At 40.9% G+C, this 22500-nt stretch overlaps 1 protein-coding gene across 7 annotated transcripts in view; it reads right to left on the bottom strand.

Moving 5' to 3' along the window:
• The window catches only part of TGFBR3 (transforming growth factor beta receptor 3), a 143572-nt gene that overhangs the window by 40086 nt on the left and 80986 nt on the right, over positions 1-22500 (bottom strand). For all 7 annotated transcript variants that reach the window (XM_009682539.2, XM_068952514.1, XM_068952516.1 and 4 more), the window contains 2 exons: positions 16801-16938; positions 2599-2782 (listed from right to left, as the gene is read on the bottom strand). In XM_009682539.2, the coding sequence (XP_009680834.1) occupies positions 2599-2782; positions 16801-16938 (322 nt within the window). The remainder of the gene's footprint in view (positions 1-2598; positions 2783-16800; positions 16939-22500) is intronic.

Below are 22500 nucleotides of genomic sequence, written 5' to 3'. Positions count from 1 at the left end.
CTCCTGAAGGATGCAACCTGCATCCTTCGGATGGACCTAGCCCTGACCCCATTTCTTACCCTCCCATCCTTCGCCCACCCGCCTTTCAGTTGCAGCTTCAAAAGTGCTCTCAGAGGGCCACAGCATCAGACGCAGTTTTAATCTATAAAAGACCATCCTTCTTCAGGTCTTTTTTGTTTGCTGTATTCAGTTATAGCCTAAGCCTCTAAAATGTTAAATCTTCCAATTTTATATTTTTATAGCTTGAGTGAAGCTGAAATGTAGATAACTCTGTGAACAGCGCCATTGAAATCTGTATCAGTCACATAGCAAGGCCCTACTCCATGTGGCCACCAACTGCACAATCGGGGAACCTATAGATGGTGGGTAATATTACCCGTGATTCAGAGAGTAGAAGCTGAGGGTACCCGACTAAGATACTTGAGTAGTGTGATATCTGTATCACAAGCCTGAAATGTCCCGCAGCACAGGCTGCGTTTTGCGGAATTTAGTGGTTCTACAGCGATGTAGGTCAAGTCCGTGTCCCACGTGTTTTTCGTAGAACTCCTTCTTGTACAACTGCTGCAGTTCAAGAACTGACCCTCTCCCCACCCCTCAACACATGCATAACCCCCACACATACACATATATTCATTCTTCTGCCAGGGATTTAAATCAAAATCAAATATGGTTACAGTTCAGCTAGCTTGTAGGAGCTTTTTCAGAAACTGTCTATTTTGGTTGCTTGCCAAGTTCCTTTTTGTGTGCTTACTCTTAACTAAATTGTGTTTACCACACTAAGGATGATGCAAAGCTCTCAGATATTTAACTGCTTAGTTTGACTGGAGATGTGCAAATCAACAAACAAAACTTGATCTGTTTTTTGACATATCTAATTAAATGTTCATCTCCACAACACAGCGACCACTACTCCCATGCATATGTTCCAAGAGCACTTTAATAAGCTAATAAATATATTTCTGAATGATCTTCTGGCATTAAAACCCAAGATTGGTGCCAAGTAGAACAAAAACCACGGAGGGGAATCCTGCACAAATTTAGCAGGTTCTGGATAAAACTAACCCAGGCATGTTTTGATTCTCTGGGGCAAGCCTCACGCTTCAGGAAATCAAACGATCACATACAGGTGGTTAGGAAAGTTTTTTCCACAGAAGGCGGGGGGGGGGGGATAAACCAACTTGTTCAGCTATTCAGGGGTTTCTCTAGAAATAGTGCTGAAGCACTACTAAGCAAGACAGCCCGCTGGTGCTAGTAAACGCTGAGCCCATCAGCACTTGCTGGATGTTGTTAGAATGTCCCACTGATTTCTGCTGTTCGCATGACTGAACTTCTCAGGACAGAACAGTGAGTTTCAAAACAGCTGGACCCCTAGCCGCAATACAGCACACCCTGGTTCACTCTCATCAGCCTTCATTCGCCCTGCTTTTGATAACTGTGTACACTTGGACAATGTCTTCAGAGCACCAAAAGAACAGCGAACTGCAGGCTGTTATGTAAAGAACATTGGAATTTTTTAAGCGTTCCGTATTTATGAAAAGGAAAAAATTCACCCCCAATCATCCCGTATGATAGAGGGAAGCTGCCCTCCCTGCACTGCAGTGATGATTCTTTGCGAAACTACAGACATATCAAATTCAACATCTTTCAGCTCCTTTTGCTCCCTACATATTTTCTGGAAAACAGTGTGAATAGAGAAAAGTAGCGTACTCCTCCAGAACTGACTGCTTTGCTCCAAGAACGTAATGTGTTCATCCAGAAAAGCTGTGGCTCTTGTGTAATCTGCAGTTTAAGAACAGCTCAAGTGCAACTCACACGCCGAAGCTCTTGACCAGCTGTGGGAAAGCCAGAGCCAGAAAGGGGTTCAGCGGCTCATATTGTTCAGTTACTCCACTATCACTCAGCTGCACAGCCAGCCCAGCCCAGCTCTGCCCTAATATGGGCCTGTGAGATCCCTGAGGTGTTGCTGTCATCTCCCACCTGCAATCAGAGCTTCTCCTCCTATCAGCTCCCCATGGGGCATAGCATATATCCTGTGGCTTGTGGCCACCTGAGAATTTGGCGTGCAACTCACAGGCACGGGAAATCTGCTCCTTGCAATGAAAACTTATCAGATTGTGGCTACTTATCTTGGTGAGGAAGACTATTCTTTGCTCAAAGTAGCCTGGATCCCTCTACAAGGAAACACTGGAAAAAATCCACAACTCAGGTCTGTTTTTTTTTTTTTTTTTTGGAAAAAACCCTACCTTAAGTTCTCAACCTCAGTCCTGGACATGAAGCCACCCAGTCAATCACCATGACTGATTTATTCCTTTTAGAAGATAAAACTTTTGAATTATTTGACTCCTGTAAGATTCTGGCCAATGACTCTCCATCCACATTTATGAGCATAAAATTAGGGCCCCAGAATCCATTAAAAAGCTGCCTAAATCCAAGCTCTAGTCGTTAAGCTTGCTCTTCTTTCCCTGCCTCTCCCTTTCATATCACATCATTTGGAACACGAGAGTTATGCTTAATGATTAAAAACAAATGTGAAATACTACTCTAACATGACTTATTCTCATCATCTAGAATCCTCAGTCAATTCTGTTAAGTTTTTACCTTCTCCTACTTTGATATAGATGTTTCTTGATATTTTGAGTTCAGTGAAAGATGTGACTGCTCCATACTCCTTCTGGGCCCACTGTAGCAGATGTTCATTTTTCTCAGGAAAAAGTTTTTCTTCTGTTTCTGCTGACAAAGAGAAGTTTCCCTTCTCAAACTGAACAACGGAACCTAAGGATACCTGATGGGAATAAAAACATATTTTTAGTGAGATACATTTATCTGCATAGACACGTAGAACATTTAAGCAGCGTAATCTGGCATACCAAAAATGCATTCACGGAAGATAATTACAGCCTATTTGCCATCAACGCCTAAATTTTGTATATTCGAACACCTGCACAACGACTCCTTTTGAAAGATTTTTTTTTTTTTTTAAAAGTAATTGCTTTAAATAGCATAAGGTTTCCAATCAATCAGTCCAGCTAGGGTACACATGGCAGCTGAATAAAGGAGGGCTCTAAGCCTCTAAGATAGGAGGAAGTAAGAATAACGTGGACCAAATAGCTGAGAGGAGAGAAGGAAGTGAAGCTCAGTAAACCTGGGAACTACTGAACTAACTCCCAAGTCAGAAAGAACATGAGTTTTCAAGCTCTGAGACAAATAAAGACTTACAGAGAGATACAAAGTAAAGAAAGGGAAAGGCTAAGAGGCAACGTTTACTTGCTTTATTTACAGGAAGCAAGGAAATGCTGTGGTCTAACACAAAGCAGATGAATCGTACAACTTTAGAAAAATTTTTATAAATAGGGAATATTAACTGAGGTCTTCATGGGAAAAACTAACACACTGTTTAAAATAGTCAAAATAATGGCAAGTACAGGTGTAACAGGTTTTTAATGGGAAAACCTAAGATTTTCAAATCCATTGGAGCGGCAATAGCATCATTCAAGAGAAGAAGAGGGCACAGGCTCAGGTTCCCTTTCAGACCGGGACTTTCTTCAACTTGCATTGGTCTTGAGAAATAAACTAGTCATTTTGGATTTACTGCAAAGGAAGATCATCCCAACATCAACCTTTTGCTATCCTGTTCCTGCAGAGGGATGTGGCTAGCACTATCTGAACCCATGCCAGCTCTCAAGAGGTCCCTAGCAAGCAGTCAAAGTAGGAATCCTGTATTTCCTGGAGTAGTGTGCGACTAGAGCTTGCACAGATAAAACACACAGCCCCCTGCTCCCAGACTATTACAGCAGACAAGACCTCAGGGCAGTACCTTACTCTTACACTGTCCCTAGAGCAGCCTAGGAAGACGTCTGAGTTGCTGTGTTGCTCTCCTCTTCCTTCCCACTGCATAACAGCTGTAGAAGACCTCACTTTCCCTCAAGGGTGGATAAAGAAATGTTTTCTCAGTATCCCAGAGCAGGTAAAGAGAGTTAAGTGTCTTCATTTCAGCCCCCAAGAGCCTGTATAAATATGAGGGGAGGTAAACCAGCTCCCGCTTCCAGTATGCTATTTTCGGTGGAGGCAGGAGGAACAGTACAGTGCATCAAGGTGGGGGGGGGGGGGGGGGGAAGAGGGCGCGTTAGGTTTTGCTCCCGAGCACAAGTCAGACAAACCTGTAGCAAGGGGACATACAAGTACTCATAAGTATTGCTGCAATGCCAAGGCTTTCTACTGTAACCCAGACTGCTCCATTCTTTGATAGAGCAAAAGTATATTTTTTCTTGAATTGAAAATCCAAAACACCTAACAATGACGTTGATCAGACCTGTGAAAAATACACCATAACATTTTCTAACTGGTCCTGAATATTATTTACAATATAGCAGAACAATGGTCCTAAGCATCTGTCTAACATTTTAAACAACAAAATATATCAATATGAATTAAGTAACAGGGATTATCTGAAATTGGGCTCCAACTACACAAAACTAACTAAAAGCAACCAGCCATTACCCTCCCTGGGACTACCGTTAATAGCACTATTTCACAATGCTCTGCATCAGTTTGTTTAGCATATAGAAGTATTTGTCAAAGTAGACATATAAATTATGCCCTTGGCACATAGAAAACATTTCAAAGCTCTCCTCATGCCTCCAGCTATTACATTGGCATTTATTATGCACATATAACACACTCGCCTCTAAGAGGAGGCCCATGTAATTCAGAGTTCAGTTTGACCAGACCTGTCACAGAAAACAGTTTAGGAGTTCTTCATGCTTTTGCCAGAATAGTTTTCAAAGTTTAAAGTAACATGTTTCAATTGTGAATGATCTTCCTTTCTTATTGTTTTTCATCTGACTACCATAAAACATTTCCTTTAATTGAAAAAAAGACTTTATTCAGTGTAACACAGAATACACCATATTAACACACTTCTCAAATAAGAAAGTAAATTCTGCCTTCTTAGGGAGATAAACCGTGAGATATTATTGTACTGCATTCAATACACATCTAGCAGCTGCAGCTTGGACTTTCAGAGATGATCACCGTTGGTATGTGCCACCACAGAAAATCCACTCCCCTTAGAGCGGATACTAGGAAAAGATAGCCACAGCTATCTTGAAAAAGTAGTAAGTAGTAGTCACTTTGTAATTCCACTGTTTAAATATAGTTATAGCATGGACTGATTATATGGGGCACTCCTACAACACAGGAAATTAGCTCCTAACACGTTCAGTTTTACCATGTGCACAACCCCAAGGGATGAAGCGTATGCGGACACAGCACAAGACAGGTCACGCAGAGACCTACCACTTAGCTGTCTTTATATCTGAGCTAGCACATTCAGAAGCTACATGGGACAGCTTTGTACAGCCCTGGCATAACTAGGAAAATCTCTTGTGCATGAAGGTCACAGGACTTAAGGATTTAATCAATTATTTTGTAGGGATATTCAATACATGCTGTCTTTCCACTCTCAGTGGAAACTCCTCAACAACTTCAAAAGTGCCACACAGTGCATCTGAGAACTACAGCAATTGCTTTTTGTGTACAATATTTCACAACGTTCCTAGTATTTTTTTTATGGTCACTAACAGAGAATAAGTAAGTATTAGTGTAACCCTTTAGGACAACTGAGGAAAACGTGAGAGAAAAAAATAATCCTTCTGAATACTGATGTAAGAAATTTATTAGCGTACAATAATGCATTTTCATCGTATTTTCCACTGAATATTATTATTGGCATGTGAGATGGTTAAAATTTCTGTTAACACAACAGTTTTCTTCCTCAGAATACACTTGATTTCCATTTATCATTAATTAAAACTTTAAGACATTCTTCTGTACTATCCTGTAGCATGATACCTGGCTTCCTGCAAGCAAGGTCCTACCAGTGAACCCCAAAGACACTGAGCTGTCACAGGGAGAAATGCATAGACAGAAAGCAGAGCAACCAAAAGTCTGGCACAAACACTCACACTAAATTGTCATACAGTAAGCATCTTTAAAGATGAAACTTATCACAATTTTTTTTTAATCATACACTAAAATCTGTACTTGAAACGCTGGTTCCACTACACATTTTTTAAAAGGAGCGCAGAGCCTGCTGTGCTTGCCAATGTTGGGATTTTTACTACAAAGTCCTAAGGCAAGGTTAACTGAGCCAAGCACGTTATTTTTTCTGGAAAGAATTCAACCGACTCTTCCAAAAAAGGCAACCATCACTTTGTTTCAACACCTGCCTTGAACGTTAACTACTTACTCTTCAGAACAAACCAAAAGTAGCTCTTTCTTTAAAGTACTTAGGGCACGCCAGAGTATTTGAACCAAAGAATGTTTTATACGTTCAGGAATATATCTACAGATTTTCTCTGAGCATTACACAGCCTACTGGCTGATTCGGAAACTGCTGCCACATCCACCCTTATCTCCTCACTTCATCTCCTTCAGTGGTTACTTTTCAGAGGCTGCAGAGTGGAAAAAGTGCCCCAGCTCTATTTCTTCCTGTTGTTGTGAGGACATTCAAAATGACTGCACCAGAAGCAGCCTCTGCCGCCGAGTTCATCCGCACGCCTTGCCGCACTTCTGAGGTTAAATAAGGAAACCTCCAAGTCTGACGAGGACTCAGAAAAATCAGTTTGCAGGCCATGGACGCTCACTGTAGCGAGAAATGCAGATTAAAAGGCTCTTTCTGTGCTTAGAGAAAGCAAGAATCAAATATAGTATTCTGAAAACTTGTTATTGAAAAGCTGAGCAGTCCAAAGAACAAAACGTGCACCAGAAGATACTCTTACTCTGCACACGATCACCCAGGTAAAGCCCGCAGACCCCTGGGGCAAATGAGGATTGTAATTTTCTTTGCACTGTACATAGACAAGAAAATACATCCCTCATCCTGAAAAAAGGCCTTTATGCCTCTCAAGAAAATTTTCTGTTCTTACAAAAATTGCCATTGTAATGCTGCCACGGTATTTAAGGACATGAGTTACCTGGCAGACGAGACATTGCATCGGTTACCATTCCTCAGAAGGAAAAGCCCTCAGAACCAACCATCAGCGGTCTCACATACATACCCTGGCGAGCATGAACATTGCAAACGCTCAACACAGCCCCTTCTGTTTCTTATTTTAACCTACTTCCTTCTCTCCTTTTAAATATCCTTTTCTTTTTCTTTTTTTGGATCTGACTCAGAGATACTTACTTTCTTTGCCCTATGACATTTTAATTATTTAATGTAGTTATCACTCAGAATACTGAGGTAAGAAGCAAGTTCATTATTTAGCCTAGAGAGAGGGAGATAGGCATCTGCGGGAGACGGCTCAGAATAGCCAAGTGAAGCGCTCGCAGCTACACAGCGTGAATCAACCCCTCTCCTCACAGCACCAGCTCCACCACTACCCATCAAGGCCCCTCCAGCACAAATAATGAACCAAAAAGCCAAGACTGAGGCAAATAAATGAGCAGAAGAGAAACATTCTTCTTATTTTGACCTGAGCTGTATAATATTAGACCTGCAACAGAACTCGTAAGAGTGGAGTAAAGCTCAGGGTAAAATATCGAAACTTGAAGCAACGTTCAGAGAAGCCCACACATGCTGCAGGGATCCAGCTAGTGTTTTTGACAATATACTTTGATGTGCTTTGGTCCCTTAATAGGGAAAAGGTAAAAACACGAATAGAGAAATATTAGGTACTCTGAATCTCAAAGCATCTCCTCAGTTGTTCGTAAATCTGCACACACAAAGAGCAATAAGCACCAAGAGAGCAATTCTGTTTGGTAGGTGGTTAAGAAACATGTTGCTTTTGAAATTAGATGCAACATAAATGTGTCACACGTCTGTGAATCATCTAACAGTTTTGCATAGTCCTTACCAGCCACAGAGACAAGATGCTTTCATGCAGCAGTAAAGTTCTTCGTTTTCAGGTTAGTGTTCATTTTTCATTTTCAGTGTAGTGTTCTCAAGACCACTCACAGTTATCACAAAATTCCACTTCCATTTTTCACATTTTTGAAAACAAAGGTATAAAAGCATCAGCATTTCTTATCTGCAGATTTTAATTCTACTTCCTAGTAGCTGGGGAACTCGCCATCTCCCAGAGATCATGGCAGGAATTAACGCTGCTTAACACTTTCTCGGGATGAAAGCAGGATTTCATGGATCACTCTTAGACATTTACATGCCTCTAAAAAGAAAATCCTGGGATTTTCCATTAAAGTTGAAACCATGCCAAAGCAAGTGCAGCTTTCAGAAGTCCTGTAGAACAGTTATTAGAATGATAAAAAATCCATGCGGAGGGGAAATCTCTCCCCAAAGTGCAGGGCTGCCAGCAGCAGTTTATCTATATTAATCATACACAGCTAATTGTCCACTCACCTCCTATTAATCTACCATAACCTTAACAGAATCAGTATATTGCGTTCAGTTGACACAGACAAAATAAGGCAGCAGAAACCTTTTCAGGGATTCTGTTCCAGGTTAGATTTAATTTAGTGGGAAGATGAGAAAGGGAGAATTAAAGCATATCTCTGCAACTGCAGCTATAGTTTCCACTGGAATCAATGACTCAGTAACACAACCTGTTGTGATTTATTATCTCCACGTCACTAGCACCAGCAGCCTGCCAAAGCTTACTTCTGTAAACTTCCACTAGCTAAATCTCCAGTTCATGGAAGCAAGTAAAGAAGGGATGGAGTCATGACAAGACAGACAAGAGAAGGCAATCACAGATAACCATTTCGGGCCCTTCACTGTGTTGCAAAAAGGCTATGGGAACATATTTCACCATCTAAATGACGGAACATTATTTCTTTCCCAACTCTTGCGACTCGATTTAACCTACAGCCCAAGAAGGGCGTATGGAGTGGCGAGATAACGGTTTTCCTAACTACCAGCCTCCCTCGCTCTGGAAGTGGTCTGTGCGCGCTCTGGGAGGAACTGCGAGGAAGACGAGCACTCGAGGCCATTCAGTGGCAGCAACAAGAACGAGCAGCATGAGAGACCCGAGAGGCAGCAGCGTCCAGACCTGGCCTATCCACGGTACCACCAGAAAGCTTTCGTTGGAGCAGTGACCCGCGAAGGCAGCCCTAGAAGCCTAACGAAACACCAAGCAATAAAGCCTGAGTTTCGAAAGATGGCTCAAACCACCTGGGACTAAAGGAACTGGAGGGAGAGCTAATAGGAACTATGTGACAGCAGATCAGGCTCCAAAAAAGTGCTTTAACCGATTCAAAATCGGAATTTGACGGGCTCCTGAAATGAGAAACTGAGGCACATTAACCTACTACACTTCTGACGTTTGCCATGGTACCACCAAGCCGGTGTTTTTGAAACGCTTCTACCCAAGACCAAAGTGGTTATAACGAAAGCAACAGATGCCTATGTATCATAAAAAGTTCACTATTTTGGGACATCACACTACCACATACAGACATTTTTTGCCATATACTACATATTTGCTTTATACACTACATCTTGCTTCATAAGCCAAAAATATCACTTCTCTTCCGTAATGCCTTCATGAAGCCAGTTTTGAACGAAAAATCAAGATATTTAAAGATGCTTTACTATAGTTATTGTCAATCTTAAAGCTGTTTTAAGGAAAGTGGACAATGCATCACTTTCAAACGTGTATTTACCACACTGTCATTTTCTACCATCCCTACTTCTAACAAAAATCCTTCTGCTCTATTGCCAAGAGCATAAGTAGCCTGAGCTCCCTCTGACATTTCTGGGAGTAAAGTCCCAGTTATATAGACTTCAGAAAAGCAGTATTTTGGAGGGTGTTGAATCAGGCCACGTGACAAAGAATGGAAATTTTCTATTGTGAAAAAGCATAATAAGAGTTTGTTTACTAAACACGGCTTTTAATTAGACACTTAATGTTATTTTCACATTCTTTCAAAAGGCAAGGAAATGGTGCAGGGAGGGGAAGGAAGAATATGAACTCTGCCAAGTGGAAGAGGGCAACTACAGGATTATTTCCAGCTTCTGAGTAGGACAAAGATTAAAACAAAAAACAAACCCAGTATTCTATAGAAATGTAAATGTCCTTTTAAATTCCTCTTCACACTGTTACATAACACTGAAAATCTACTGCTTTTTAGTTGGAGTAGTGAAAGGTCACTATTTATACCAAATTTATCAGTAGTCATGCATTTCCTATCCTTCCTCACTCTTCTCCTTGCAGAGCTCTCTGTTAACATCTGGGTCTGTTTAGCAAATGATTGGAAATTTAGCCTCCTGATTTCCCGTTAAATACTAGGCACAGGAAAACAAATAGCACTTGTTTTTCAGTGAGTTTTGTCAGTCATCCAAAATCTAGTGCAAACTGTAGAACAGCCTGTGGTTTGGTGGCAGAGACCCAAAATATGTGAACCATATTTTCGTGAAGTGAAAGGAATAAACCGGCTTTTGGCTGAAATAAGAACATTTTTATTTTCTTCTTAGAAATACATAAATGATTAATAATTAAACTCTTTAGTCTACAACTGCTTTTTTTTTTTTAAATAAAGCTTTTTTCTTTTAAAATCCCAAGCGAAGAGCACATGATCTGGTTTTGCATTTATTACTGCTGTTGCTTCCTTATCCCCACCTCCATTTCACTAACTTAATGCACATAATCAGTCCTATTAAAGGTTCTTGCCAGTAAGGCTATTCACTTGCACAAGTGCTTTCTCATCTGTAACTCTTACTCTTTCAATCACTTGAATAATTAAGTCAGAGAAAGAGCTGAAGCATCACATCTTTAGTTAAATATTATAAACAGTCACATATGTAGATATTTAAGACTTTTTTTTTTTAAATACCATTTATTCTAACAATGACTGCTGTCAGCAAACCAAAGGATTTGGTCCATCTTCTCACTGATTGCATTCTCACTAGCTTCACTTGACCAGAGAAGACATCGCTAGGCTACAAAAGCAACAGAGAAAGCTACTAGTTCTAAAGAAAATTCACGAGCCGAGCAGCACCTGCAAAAACCCTCTTTCTGGGCAGTTTCATAAAGCCTTTGGTTTTTGGCCAAGACATGTTTGCAATAAACTGCTTTTGGGGTGAGAGAAAAATAATGACTTGAGGGGGGAGGGAGGAGATTATTTTGTTATTCAGAAATGGGGGGGTTGGGGAACAGGAGATCTGGCAAGGTTTTTCTGCAGGATCGACCTGCAATGCTTTTACCTGTGATTGCGTTTTCCACAGGTGTTGCCTTACTTACGTAAAATTGAGCCCTGTCATAATCTACCAGTTTAATCACTGGTGAAGATGTACTTTAACTCCATCTCCCACTCCCTCACTTCCAATATAATTTTGGCATTTCCTGCTCAGGGAAAAAAAAAAAAATTGTTTAGCAGCGTTGCTAGACAGCCCCCTTTGCTGAACGGAGCAGACTCTCCCTCCCATCCCACTGCTCCCCTGAGCGACCAGGGGGCTGTGACCCTCCAGCCCAGGAACTCAAACTCTTGAGCAGAAAATGCCGACCCTTAAACTCTGCTGCATTTTTGAGACATGTAAATATATCCAATCAGACTAATATGATTAGATACATCTATAATCAGAGTGGTAACTTTTGGTTACATAGGTCAGGCAAAGTTCATGTACTAACCCATTTCAGGTCTTTTGGGACTGAAATACCATTATACATAGGCATATTTATTTTTAACACTATGAGACCTTCTTCACCAAAATCACAATAACTTTCCGATACCACCTACTTAACCATCAAGATATGTGTAACTCACGCAAACTCTTTGAAAATAATCCAATCTATGCCAAACGCAGTGTCATCACTATACTAAACAGAAGTCACATACGTGCTTTTTTTTGTGACTTTCACATTGAAATTTGCTTTATTTGACACTGTGCCACAACTTGAACAATCATTCTCCATCCTGTTGCTCTTTCCCAGGTAACCTCAGAGAATACAGCTATAATTGCAGTCAAAGCTCAGGAATAGCATCTCGTTTTCTCTCTCTGTATTTTTTAAAAGTATAAAAAGCACAAAAAAATTACTAGCTGTAGTACAGAAAATAAACCTTTTTGCTATTAAAAAAGACCTGGCCTCCTTATCTTTTTACATGGCACCGAAACATTATTGCGTACATCAGACAGAAATACCAAAGCATTACAGTTCTGTAATCCCTACTGGGTCACTTTTGACTTGACGTTACAGAGCACACGCATGTTTTACTTCTTCCAGTTTACTGCCGCTCCGTTCTCTACACAACGTGCATCCTGTGACTCCCTGAACTCTGTACTGTATGTAACTAAACAGATGTCAGTAACTCAGCTGAACGCAACTCAAGGCGGTTGAGAGAGGATTCAAGAATCGCACTGGTATTACTGCAACACACAAAAAAAAGCAACAAAATAATAGGTATATAGATTTTCTAAGCTTTTTTTTTTTTTTTTTAAATCAAGATGCAAATTTTTTTTGTTAAAACTGTTTACTAGTGTTCTCTCCAGTTCCTAGATGGGGAAAGAAGCACAAAGAAGCACAATAAAGCAACAGGCAAGCAAGAAACTCCTCACTTTAGTCTAGCACCCTGCGCACTGCCTCGGACAGCTTCCTCCAAAGTACTGCCATTTGGTAAGCATCACCTTGCTTCCAGTCACTGCAACGTGTTTAAAAAAAACCTCTACAAAATACGACATTAAAAAACTCTGATATTAACAGAACACACTCTGATTTGGCTGGGACAGTTTATCGATTTTAATGATAATTTATTCCATCGTCAGGTTTAGCCATAAAGAGACATTCTGCGAAAATGAAACTGAGCTGCTTGTGTGACATAGGTAAAAGTGTGTGACAAGACACTGTGCCGGGTGAAGCTATGCACATAATATGGTAAAAATAAGTGCAAACCACCCATATATGCCAAGCTTAAGCGCTATTTATATTTTTCTACTGAAAAATGTTTTGCAAGAATATATTTTGTGCTTCTTTTGATCCTGGAACCACCTTCACAGAGACTGGATTTTCTCCCCCGTTCATTTTAAACTTCTGGCTAACGGAGGATGAGGCCAAAGGCAAAAATGCAAGCTTTTGCTATAATGATAAGAAGCTAAACTCCAGCACTACTCAGCATTACCATGTGTTTTCCTGGTCTTTTGGAGATGTGCTGGTCGGAGCTTTAAATCTTTTAATCCCTTCCTTTAGAAAAAGCAATTTGGGGTTGCTTAGTTTTGTAGTTTTGATCCAAACCATTGCAGTGGAAACTGAAACAGTGAATTCGCAGGCTGAAGGTAGCGGATCATCCTACTAATGAGGACACTGCGCATGAACAGCCCTAACTCTACCCCCTACTGCCACATAAACGTCTTTTAATCTCAGTGTGCCTTAGTTTCACCACTTGTACAACAGCACTAACAGCACTTTACAGAGTGCTCAGATGCATCATCTGCTCGTATGCAAGAGTTTTCTTTGTCAAAGATCACCTTGCATCTTTTTATATAATTAAGTAGTAGTGTTTGATTTATTCAAACATACTTCCCTGTAATATTCTGATAATGCTTCACAGGGACAAATCAATAGCCAGTAATCCAAAGAAATAAATAACCGGACTTCCCTAAACAGTTACATGACCCTTCAGTGTCTTTGATTTGGTTCTAGTGGTATTTTGCTCATCACCAGCGAGTCCCAGAAGTTGACAGTTAAACTTCTTTACAGCACTTCTCTAGGGATCAGTCAATAAAGCAGTATAATTCAGACTTTAAAACACAGTACATGAATGAAACTGTGACTAGGTGAACCTGCTGTATGAAAAGTCTGAAAGAGAAAAGCTGGGAAGTCAGTCATTACCCTGCCTAAGGCTTCCATAGAGACAGACACAATAGTTATGACACTGCTACGGTATGTGTGACACAGATTTCTGTTCTGAACATATAATTCACGGACATTAAAAAAGGTTTTTAAAATATGAAATCTTTTATGATTCAGAATATTCTGTTTTCTGGCTTGGCTATGAAATCACGGAGACCGAACAAGACAGAGCTGCAGAAGTACATGTATAAGCCAAAGTATTTTCAAATAACAAGGGCCAGCAAACAAGTTCTGCACTCTGCACCCTTGGAACTGTGATTTACACTTGTAGGCTTATTTCTCCAAAACTTACTGAAGGCTCTGGCAAGAAAGCAAGGAGTCTCTCCACAACTAGACTAGAAACAGTATGTCCATCTGCTCCATGACTCACCTGGAAATGAGAACTCTTATTCTGCAGCTCAAACCGGGCAGGCTTCATCTTCAGGCCAGAGGCAGTCCAAGTGACTTGCAACCTGGCACGGCCTAACACAGACATAGACATCTGTACTGCAGAAACAAACCTCACCCACTTCATTTTGGTGTGTTGCGCCTGCCCACAGATTTTGCTAGAACTTCTTTAGTAATACCTACAGCTTTCTGTGCTGCACAGTTTTTTGCCTTTCTCTGATGATTTAAGTCATTTAGCCTGTAACCTTACAGCCTACCAGTTTGTGTTTGCAGGAAAAAAAAAAAAAAAGAAAAAAAAGAAAAGCACTATTCTTTTCAAGATAGAACAGAATAGAACAGAGAAAGAATGAAATGCTGGTAAGAGCACGATTGTAGGGATTAACCTGGGAGAGGTAACAGTGGATCAGTACTTTTTGGTTCTAGAATCTCGTTTTTCAAGCTCTTTATAAAAAAGAAAAACAGAAACCTTAACACTGTGGAAGGAAGAATATAAATTACCCGGCACCTGTACAGATCTGAAACTGCCATGTAGAGCTATTCAGAGGTTTAATCACAATTAGGGACAAGTCAACACTGAGAGCTAGTTCATTCCTTGCAACAGAAAGGAAAGTTCTCATACTTGCCCAGCTAATCGCTAGCAGTGTTATTCCAGTGCCACAAGTACGTGCTGGGAGGATGGTGTAAGACAGCACAACTTTCAGCCCTTACCAGGCAGAGCACTTGAGTCTCACCAATGGAAAACCAAACCCCAAGCATCCATCAGGGACCTCTGCCCCACTTGAGAGACAGTCTACCCCTTCCTGCTGCGTCCATGCCCAGGTCAGCTGCGGCATCACTGAAGGTCAAATGACTTTTTGTTTGGCATGAACGGCAACTGCTGCCGCAAGCCTGTTTTTGCAACCCAGAGAGCTGGAAACAGTTTTCTGAAATGAACACTTAGCTTATCGTGCAGTTTTGGCAGCTGAGGTCTTAGGCACATCCCTATTGTTCCTATGGCTTAATGTAGCCTGCTGAAGCCCTGCTGAGCCAAATCAAGCAGGCCCAGCACAATGGCAGTATGAACACTGCGGCAGTCTGCTGCGTGGAAATGGACGGCCCTCAGCAGAGCCCCACTTCACTTCTAGAGGCCAGGCAAGGCAAGGGTGAGGGGTCCAGACCACAGAAGGAAATACTGTGGTAAAGAAGGTGAGGGGAAGAAATAGCTGAAAACAAATTAGCTGATATGGAATGGGAGCAATGATGTAGTAATTGTAGGACCAAGACTTGATTAAACGGTGAAAGGGGCTGTTTCTTTTGGCCAGGAGAGGAGTGCAAACTCTTATCATACTGTTCATCATCTTGTTCCTCAGTCATCTTCTGAGCAGATCGGAACTGCACTGGTTTTCGTGCAAGAGTCACTTATACAATAATGAGAAAACCTGAGATCGTAAATACCTAACAAGCTAGAGATCAAGCCCATGCTCTTGACACCAATCAAACAAACTGCACTGGAAACAGGATGAAGTCCTTCAAAGTTCAAAACATCAAGGGTAGTTCAAAACATCAAGGGTACTCCTACTCTTTTGCTCTGATCAGAAGAAAATAAAAACAATCCCAGAAAGCTTTCGGCGTTCAGTGAGCGATGGGACTCTTGGTGCACTTAGCAGCATCACCACCATGTGAGGTCAACTGAGAGAGAAGCGTCCCCTCCCTGTGTGATAATACTGCAGCACTGACCATCTTCCCCCTCCTGGTGAGGTAGTGACACGGTTAAGTTCCCATAGGGTATTACAGAGGCAGTCTTGCCTGCCTCTGTCAGCTGTGCTGGAAGAGCAAAATTAAACCCTATAAGGATATAGCTAAAAATAATCAAGTGTAGTTCTGCAATTAGAGTTGAATATAGTAAAAGCTGTAACTCTAATAAAGACAACTCATGATTAGACATGATGTCACGCATTAAAAATTTAATCCAAACAACTTGTCTGTTTCACTACAAATAGCAAACTTGAATGTCCTGGCAAACCGTAAGGACATGATTTACAAATACTAGGTAATATTTGGATCCTACATTATAAGCAGTGCTCCAGGCTTTCTGAGAAACAAAAATGACATCATTTTGGACTTCACTTGGTCATTTCAATAGATGGAGCTTCATTAGAGACATAAACCTTGCACTGTACATATGGAGCTTAATACATACAGACTTTTGTTTTGGTCACAGACCACACAACTAGCATCCACCCATACTTCCTATTGCTTTGAGGCTTTTTGCATTATAGTACTATCAAACTTTTAATCATGACTGGCAATCTGTTATATCCACATCGTTTTTCAGACTTCAATTGCTGCTAGTACTGATAACTACACAATATGCAAATTCTAAACAAGCAGTTTTGGTTTCTTTTCTTTGAATTCACATAACAAGTAATTACATACTTTTTCAAACTGCTTTTCCCTGCCACCTAACTGTTCCCCAGAGCCCTACACTGTAACTTGACCTCCTGTTAACTTGGGTTTTTTTTTTTTTTTTTAAAAGTATGTTTAAAAACTTCCAAATAAATGCCATTAACTCTACATCTTGTGCGACAAGTAGCTATGATATAGAGCAGGTCAGAGGACTCTGTATACTTACAAAGAACACTCTTCGGATTCCAGGTGCCAGTCTTTCTGTTTTTAGCTTCCAGACCAGAGGCAAAGGAGAGTTGAGAAGGAACACCAGAGGCTTCTGGTGAATATGCACTGATGAAATTGGATTCAAATGTAAGGTGACCTATAGAGAAATACAAAAATACATGAACACTTCTTTGTGAGTTTCCAAACCAAAGTGGAATTTGAAACAATGAATCAGAGGTCATTTTTATGTATATTAAGGCTTCCGGTATTCAGACCTCCTGATCAAAGTTTATGAGTTACTCTACTTCCCTAATAATAATAAAAATGAAAATCAGTCAACAGAACACAGACACAGAAGGAAATAGTTAATATTTGTGCTCTACACTTGCAAAGCACTGCTAAAGTGTTTAAGAAAACCTTGGCAAACGCTGATGAAAAATAGCTTATGTAAAAGGTCAAACCACTAAGCTGAGAGTTGGAGAACAAGGAGATAAAAGGAATTGCAAAGACAACTTAGATTTCTGGTTTCTAGATGGTAGCCTACAAAGCTGGCTTGCAGTACAACCCTCATCTGCTGATGCTATTGGGGCATAAACCTAACCTGCAAAATAAAACAAAACCAAACGAACAAAAAATAGGAGGAACAAATCCAGAAACACAAGCTATCCTTACACTCGCCTATGGAGGGAACTCCAAAAGAAATCTTGTCATATTAAGGAAAGAAAATGCCTGTCTTCGGGACAAAAAGGATCACATAAAACACAGGTACCAAGCCAAGGCAGAGGACAGAAAGGAGGCGAGTAACCAGATAGGAACAATCAAAGGTGACCTGTAAAAGAGATTTGACGAAAATCAGCCAGTAAAGAAAACTGGAAAGCATTAGTAATACCGCTGGGCATTTTGGGATGAACGGCTCATTCTTTATGCAAGCGATAACAGACTTCTATTTCCTAACAGCTGTCTACACGCATGGCATCCTCGGGTACAAACTAGCAACAACTTCTTCAGAGAGTGACAAGCAGGGGCAGAGGGGGAAAGAAAGGGCCAGTGGCTTACGGGCCTGAGGTGAAAGGCAACAGGATGTGGTGGATAACCAAGCTCAGTCCAGGCAAGACAGAGCCCAGGAAAGCGGACAGAACAAGGGCAACTTGTTAGCGATGACTTTTAAGCAATCAGTCTGTTTTTCTGGAAGCACTGCCCAGCCCTGCACGTCTCAGCGTTGCCCTTCCAGAGAGGGGCTGATGATGGGCAAAACTCTAGCCTTAAGGCTGAACGAGATCAGGCTTTCTCTCATCTTTCAACGCGTTACGCGCGCTGCCTGAAATCACAGTGTGCTTTGCAGTAACTAATAAGCTTTCTGGGCAGACAGCATTTGGCTTGACAGTTCATCCTACTTTATAGGAAAAAAAAGCACTAGGAATACAGTCACGATACTACATACTCCACTGTGAACCCCCCCCGCCCCGAGCAGGTAAGTGTGTCTAAGGACTACAGCTGCAGGCAGATTCTCTGAAAAAGAATACATTATAAATCCTTCTAAAAAAGGGATTAAGGCAGTAAATATAACCACAACCACAGTTTTGAGTGGTGGCAGCTATAAATGAGCATACAGTTAATCTGGAATGAATTTTCCTCCTACTCAAAAATTTGAAAGGAAATTCAAGACATTGAAACCGCTACATAATGTTTATTGCATTAGTCTTACATAGTGGCACACATCAGCTAGTTTACTGTTAAAGTAAAGGCAGATTCACTTGGCAAACTGACCAGATAACGAGATACCAAACTAAATATGTGGTATCCATTATAGCTGACAGTCTTTTCAAAAGAAGAAGTTTAGCTTTACATTCCTCCCCCCCCCCCCCCCAAAAGTGAAGAGTTCACTTTCACTGTAAAGTGAAACTCAAATCTAGGTCTCACAAGTCTGACAAACACCTGGAGGACAGCAGTAACGTTTTCTCCTGATACTTACAAATTCTGAAAAGCTGGCAAACAATGTGCTGTGCTAATCAGCAAGCAGATGGTTACATGCAGAATTTTCCTGATTACATCCCTCTTAAAATATACTCATTGTATGGCACATTTAATTACGCCAGCTTAAATCACCATAGTGAATCCCTATAAATGCACCTCAGGAAGCGCTGAGGACATCAGTATTTTCACATTTGTTATGTGTGATTAAAACCTGTTGGAAAATTGATACTGCAAGAATAATTCCACATTTGTGTTAAAAAAAAGAACCTCCCCAAAAATCCAAAAAAGCACCGAATTATAACTGAACGCCAAGATTCATTACCAGCATCCTCTTTTCCTATCTCGTACGGCTACAGGTTTTTCCACAGCAAGTAACCACTCCTGCTGCATTGGCAGCGTGAGGGGCCGGGGGCTGCGGCAGCCTCGCTGGGGCAGGCGGCTCCCGGCCCATCGGGGAAGAAAGGCGGCCGGAGGGACTCTCGGAGGGAGGATCTTGGCTGTGGGCTGAGGGGTTGCGAGGAAGGAAGCAGCTGTGCCTGGGGAGCTAGCTTGAACTGAACTCTCTTAATAAAAACAAAACCCAGGAAGCAATGGATGACCCTCTGCTGCGCGAGGGTTTTCTCCCAGAACGGGCCGGGGAGGCACCTGCTGCTCACGGACGTAACCTTACACGCGGCAGATTCTGACCTCTTTAAAGCTTTCTTTTCCTGGTTTGCCTTTATTTCTATGAATAAACCCAGAAACACACAAGAGTGCCCCATATACTCTTTTAAAGAGGTTTTACCATCGCTGGGCTGAGCCTTCGTATACTTGTATTAAAGAAATAACATCTGCTCTTTTTTGAGGCAAGCATGCACTGGATAGCGCTGAATCGGACCGCAGAAGCGCTCAGCATCTGCGGTCGCATTTTTAAGTGCTCGGTCTCTCTCACCAGGAGGCTTATTTGTATTTATGCACTTCCAAAAGAAAACATTGAGTATCACAGACTACATCTTCCAGGGACAGCATTTCTTTCCATTTACTGCCTCAAAAGAATAAAATACCTCCTTTTAGAAAACTGCAGGGCATTAGCTCTCTGAATGCTAACAAGATGACAAAGACTCTGCATGTCAGTCATGATCTTAGTTATAAAAACTGCTTTAAAGTCTCTGGCTATAAAGCCAGAGTAATTTTGTTAGCTGAAAGCAAAGCAGAAGATAAAATTCTTTATCTTACAGGGCTCCCACTTTGTTGTTCTCTCTAGAAATGGAGGGTGATGAACGTGGAAAGAAAACGGTGTTTAGAACTGCTATTAAATTCTCTGCTGTTAAAAAGCTTTCATTAATTCTTGTGGTTTTTCAGCTGTAATCATGGCTAATTAGTAATGAGCTGTTTAAGCTATTAAATATAATTACCTTGTTCTGGTGTTACGTAATAGTTTTCTTACAAACCAAAATACTGTAATCTAAATTTACCCAAGTAGCCAAGTTATGTCCTTTGCAGTACTGACCTGGCAAATATGAATTCACATTTTATTCTGACATTTTTTCAGTTCCAAATGGCATCAAGTGTTTCTGAGTTCAAAACCCCTCAACTTCCAAGTGTCCAAGAGAAAAGAGACTACGCTAAGTGCAGTGAAGATTAAAGGTGTTCTCTCTCATCCTGTGTACCTACATCCACCTCTTCACTCACAACTGGTACCTGGTTTCTTCTGATTCAACTTAATTTGTGTAACTTTCTCTTGCTAGGTAAAATAAATATTGTAAATATTGATGAAATAAGATATAATACAGGCTTATGTACTTAAATAACCAAAACCAGAAAATCGATAGCAATCCTCTCATATAGGCCAACGGGGGCACTAAGTTTGGTTTGCATCCTGGTGGTGTCTTTACTAGAACGCCAAGTTAATTTAAAGAAGATGCTCTTATTAGAAATTTGAAAAATTCTAGCTTTTCAAAACCTCTGATATTTATTAAAAAAATAAATGAAAAAAAACAACACACTCCAAAAATTTCATCTTAGAAATGGTAAGGTCAAGTTCTTTGGGTAGTAAGAAAATGGAGAAGTATCTCTGTTTCAACTGGTCTCAGACAAGTCTATTCAAAGTCAACATCTATCAGACAAGACAGATGTTTTAGACTTTATGAAGACTTCCACTTGTTAATTTGGTGGCATGAGAGAGCATAAAAAGTAAAAATATTATCTAAGTGAGAAAATCAGAGACTCTCTGCAACTGGATGTACCATTAGATTTCTCAGTTGCTATTCCTTCAATATTTCAGAGATTAAAATATACACACACATTTATATAAACAAAAGATAAATAATCAGAGTTTGATTCAAAACCTGTGATGTTCCAGGTTCATACCTATCCACGCTTTTAGCTGTAATTAGAGGACACAGGGAAAGTTGTACCACATTAACAACATTTTCCTTCATTTCTGCGTGAAAAGCGCAGATTGATCCTCAGAGAAATGGGAGACATTTCCTGGTCCTTGGAAAGACTTACAAGCAGACTTTGGGAGGGGTTACTAGCACTCAAGAGATTTTTGCCAACATCCTCGCTGCAAAGCATCTGGATTTTACCTTGCATGACAGCAGTCAGCAGGCTCTCACACAATAACCCTTGCCCAAGTAAGGTGGGCACAATTAAAACACCCCACAGGCAAGGTGAGAGGTTTTTCCTGCATGGAGGACGGTAGTCTGAGCTATCTATAGAGCCGAGGGAAGAGCATCGACCTTGACTATGCAGCGGAGGTACCTGAACTCCTCTCCCATGCTTACATTGGGGATTGAAAGGCTTACCAGGACGCTAAGATGTTTAAAGCTTGTAATGAACACGAGCATAAGCAGTAAGTGAAATTATGCCAGCACCTTTAGCATGGCACAGTCCCGCTCTAGCTCTGCCCAGTAGACTCCACTGTCACATTCCTTCCCACCTGTCCTCCCACCTTCTTGCCCCTCTGCCAAGTGCTGGCACGGCTGCCTCCTTCCAGACCACCACAGAGGTCCTCACCCCTCCAGGGATCTCTCTCCTCAAAGAGTCATTTCTGCTCCAGCGCCCCCAGTGAAAATCTAGTTGAAGTTTGTACCAGCTGCATCCTTAGTGGTTGCTCCCCATCCCCCAAACACATATTCTCTCTGCCTCATCTTAGTTTGTGAGCTCTTCAAGGCACATCCTTTCCTAAACGTCTAGACGGTGCATAGCACCTTTTAAGCATGGCATAAGTTAATAAAAAGGTATTGGATTACTTCAAACCACTAAACAAAATGTTTCTAATTAACAGCAGAAGAGCTAACTAGAAGTTTTCTCTTTCTTTCTTTTTGTGCTTTCACTGGCAGAAGCCATATTATTAAATACTTATGGGACGTTTTGACCGGAAACCCCAATAGAAGTCAGTCCTACATGTGTTCAGATCTGTACAGCTAGATATGAAGACATGGCACAAAATTCTGAAACCTCTGAACACAGCGGTAAAATTCACTACTTTTCTGAACCTCCCATGGAAATTTTTTTTTTGAAGTCTCTAAAAAGAGACATTCTCTGCCCATTCTCACAAGTTTAAATAATCTTATAAAATACACACATTTTGTACTCCTCAGCAACACACTACATCAATCAGTCTTTCTCATCTCAGGCAGCTCTACAGCAGCAGCCAGGTCAAACAATACCAAAAGAAAGTAAAACCAGAATCATTGAATGGACTAAAGAACTTTTAGGTCACCGAGTCCATTCACCAAGCATATGCTCAGTCCATGTTATT

Source organism: Struthio camelus, chromosome 8, assembly GCF_040807025.1.
Source record: "Struthio camelus isolate bStrCam1 chromosome 8, bStrCam1.hap1, whole genome shotgun sequence".
Lineage (NCBI taxonomy): Eukaryota > Metazoa > Chordata > Aves > Struthioniformes > Struthionidae > Struthio > Struthio camelus.
The sequence above is the reverse complement of the archived record's forward strand: the minus strand, read 5'-3'. Positions and strand labels throughout refer to the sequence as shown.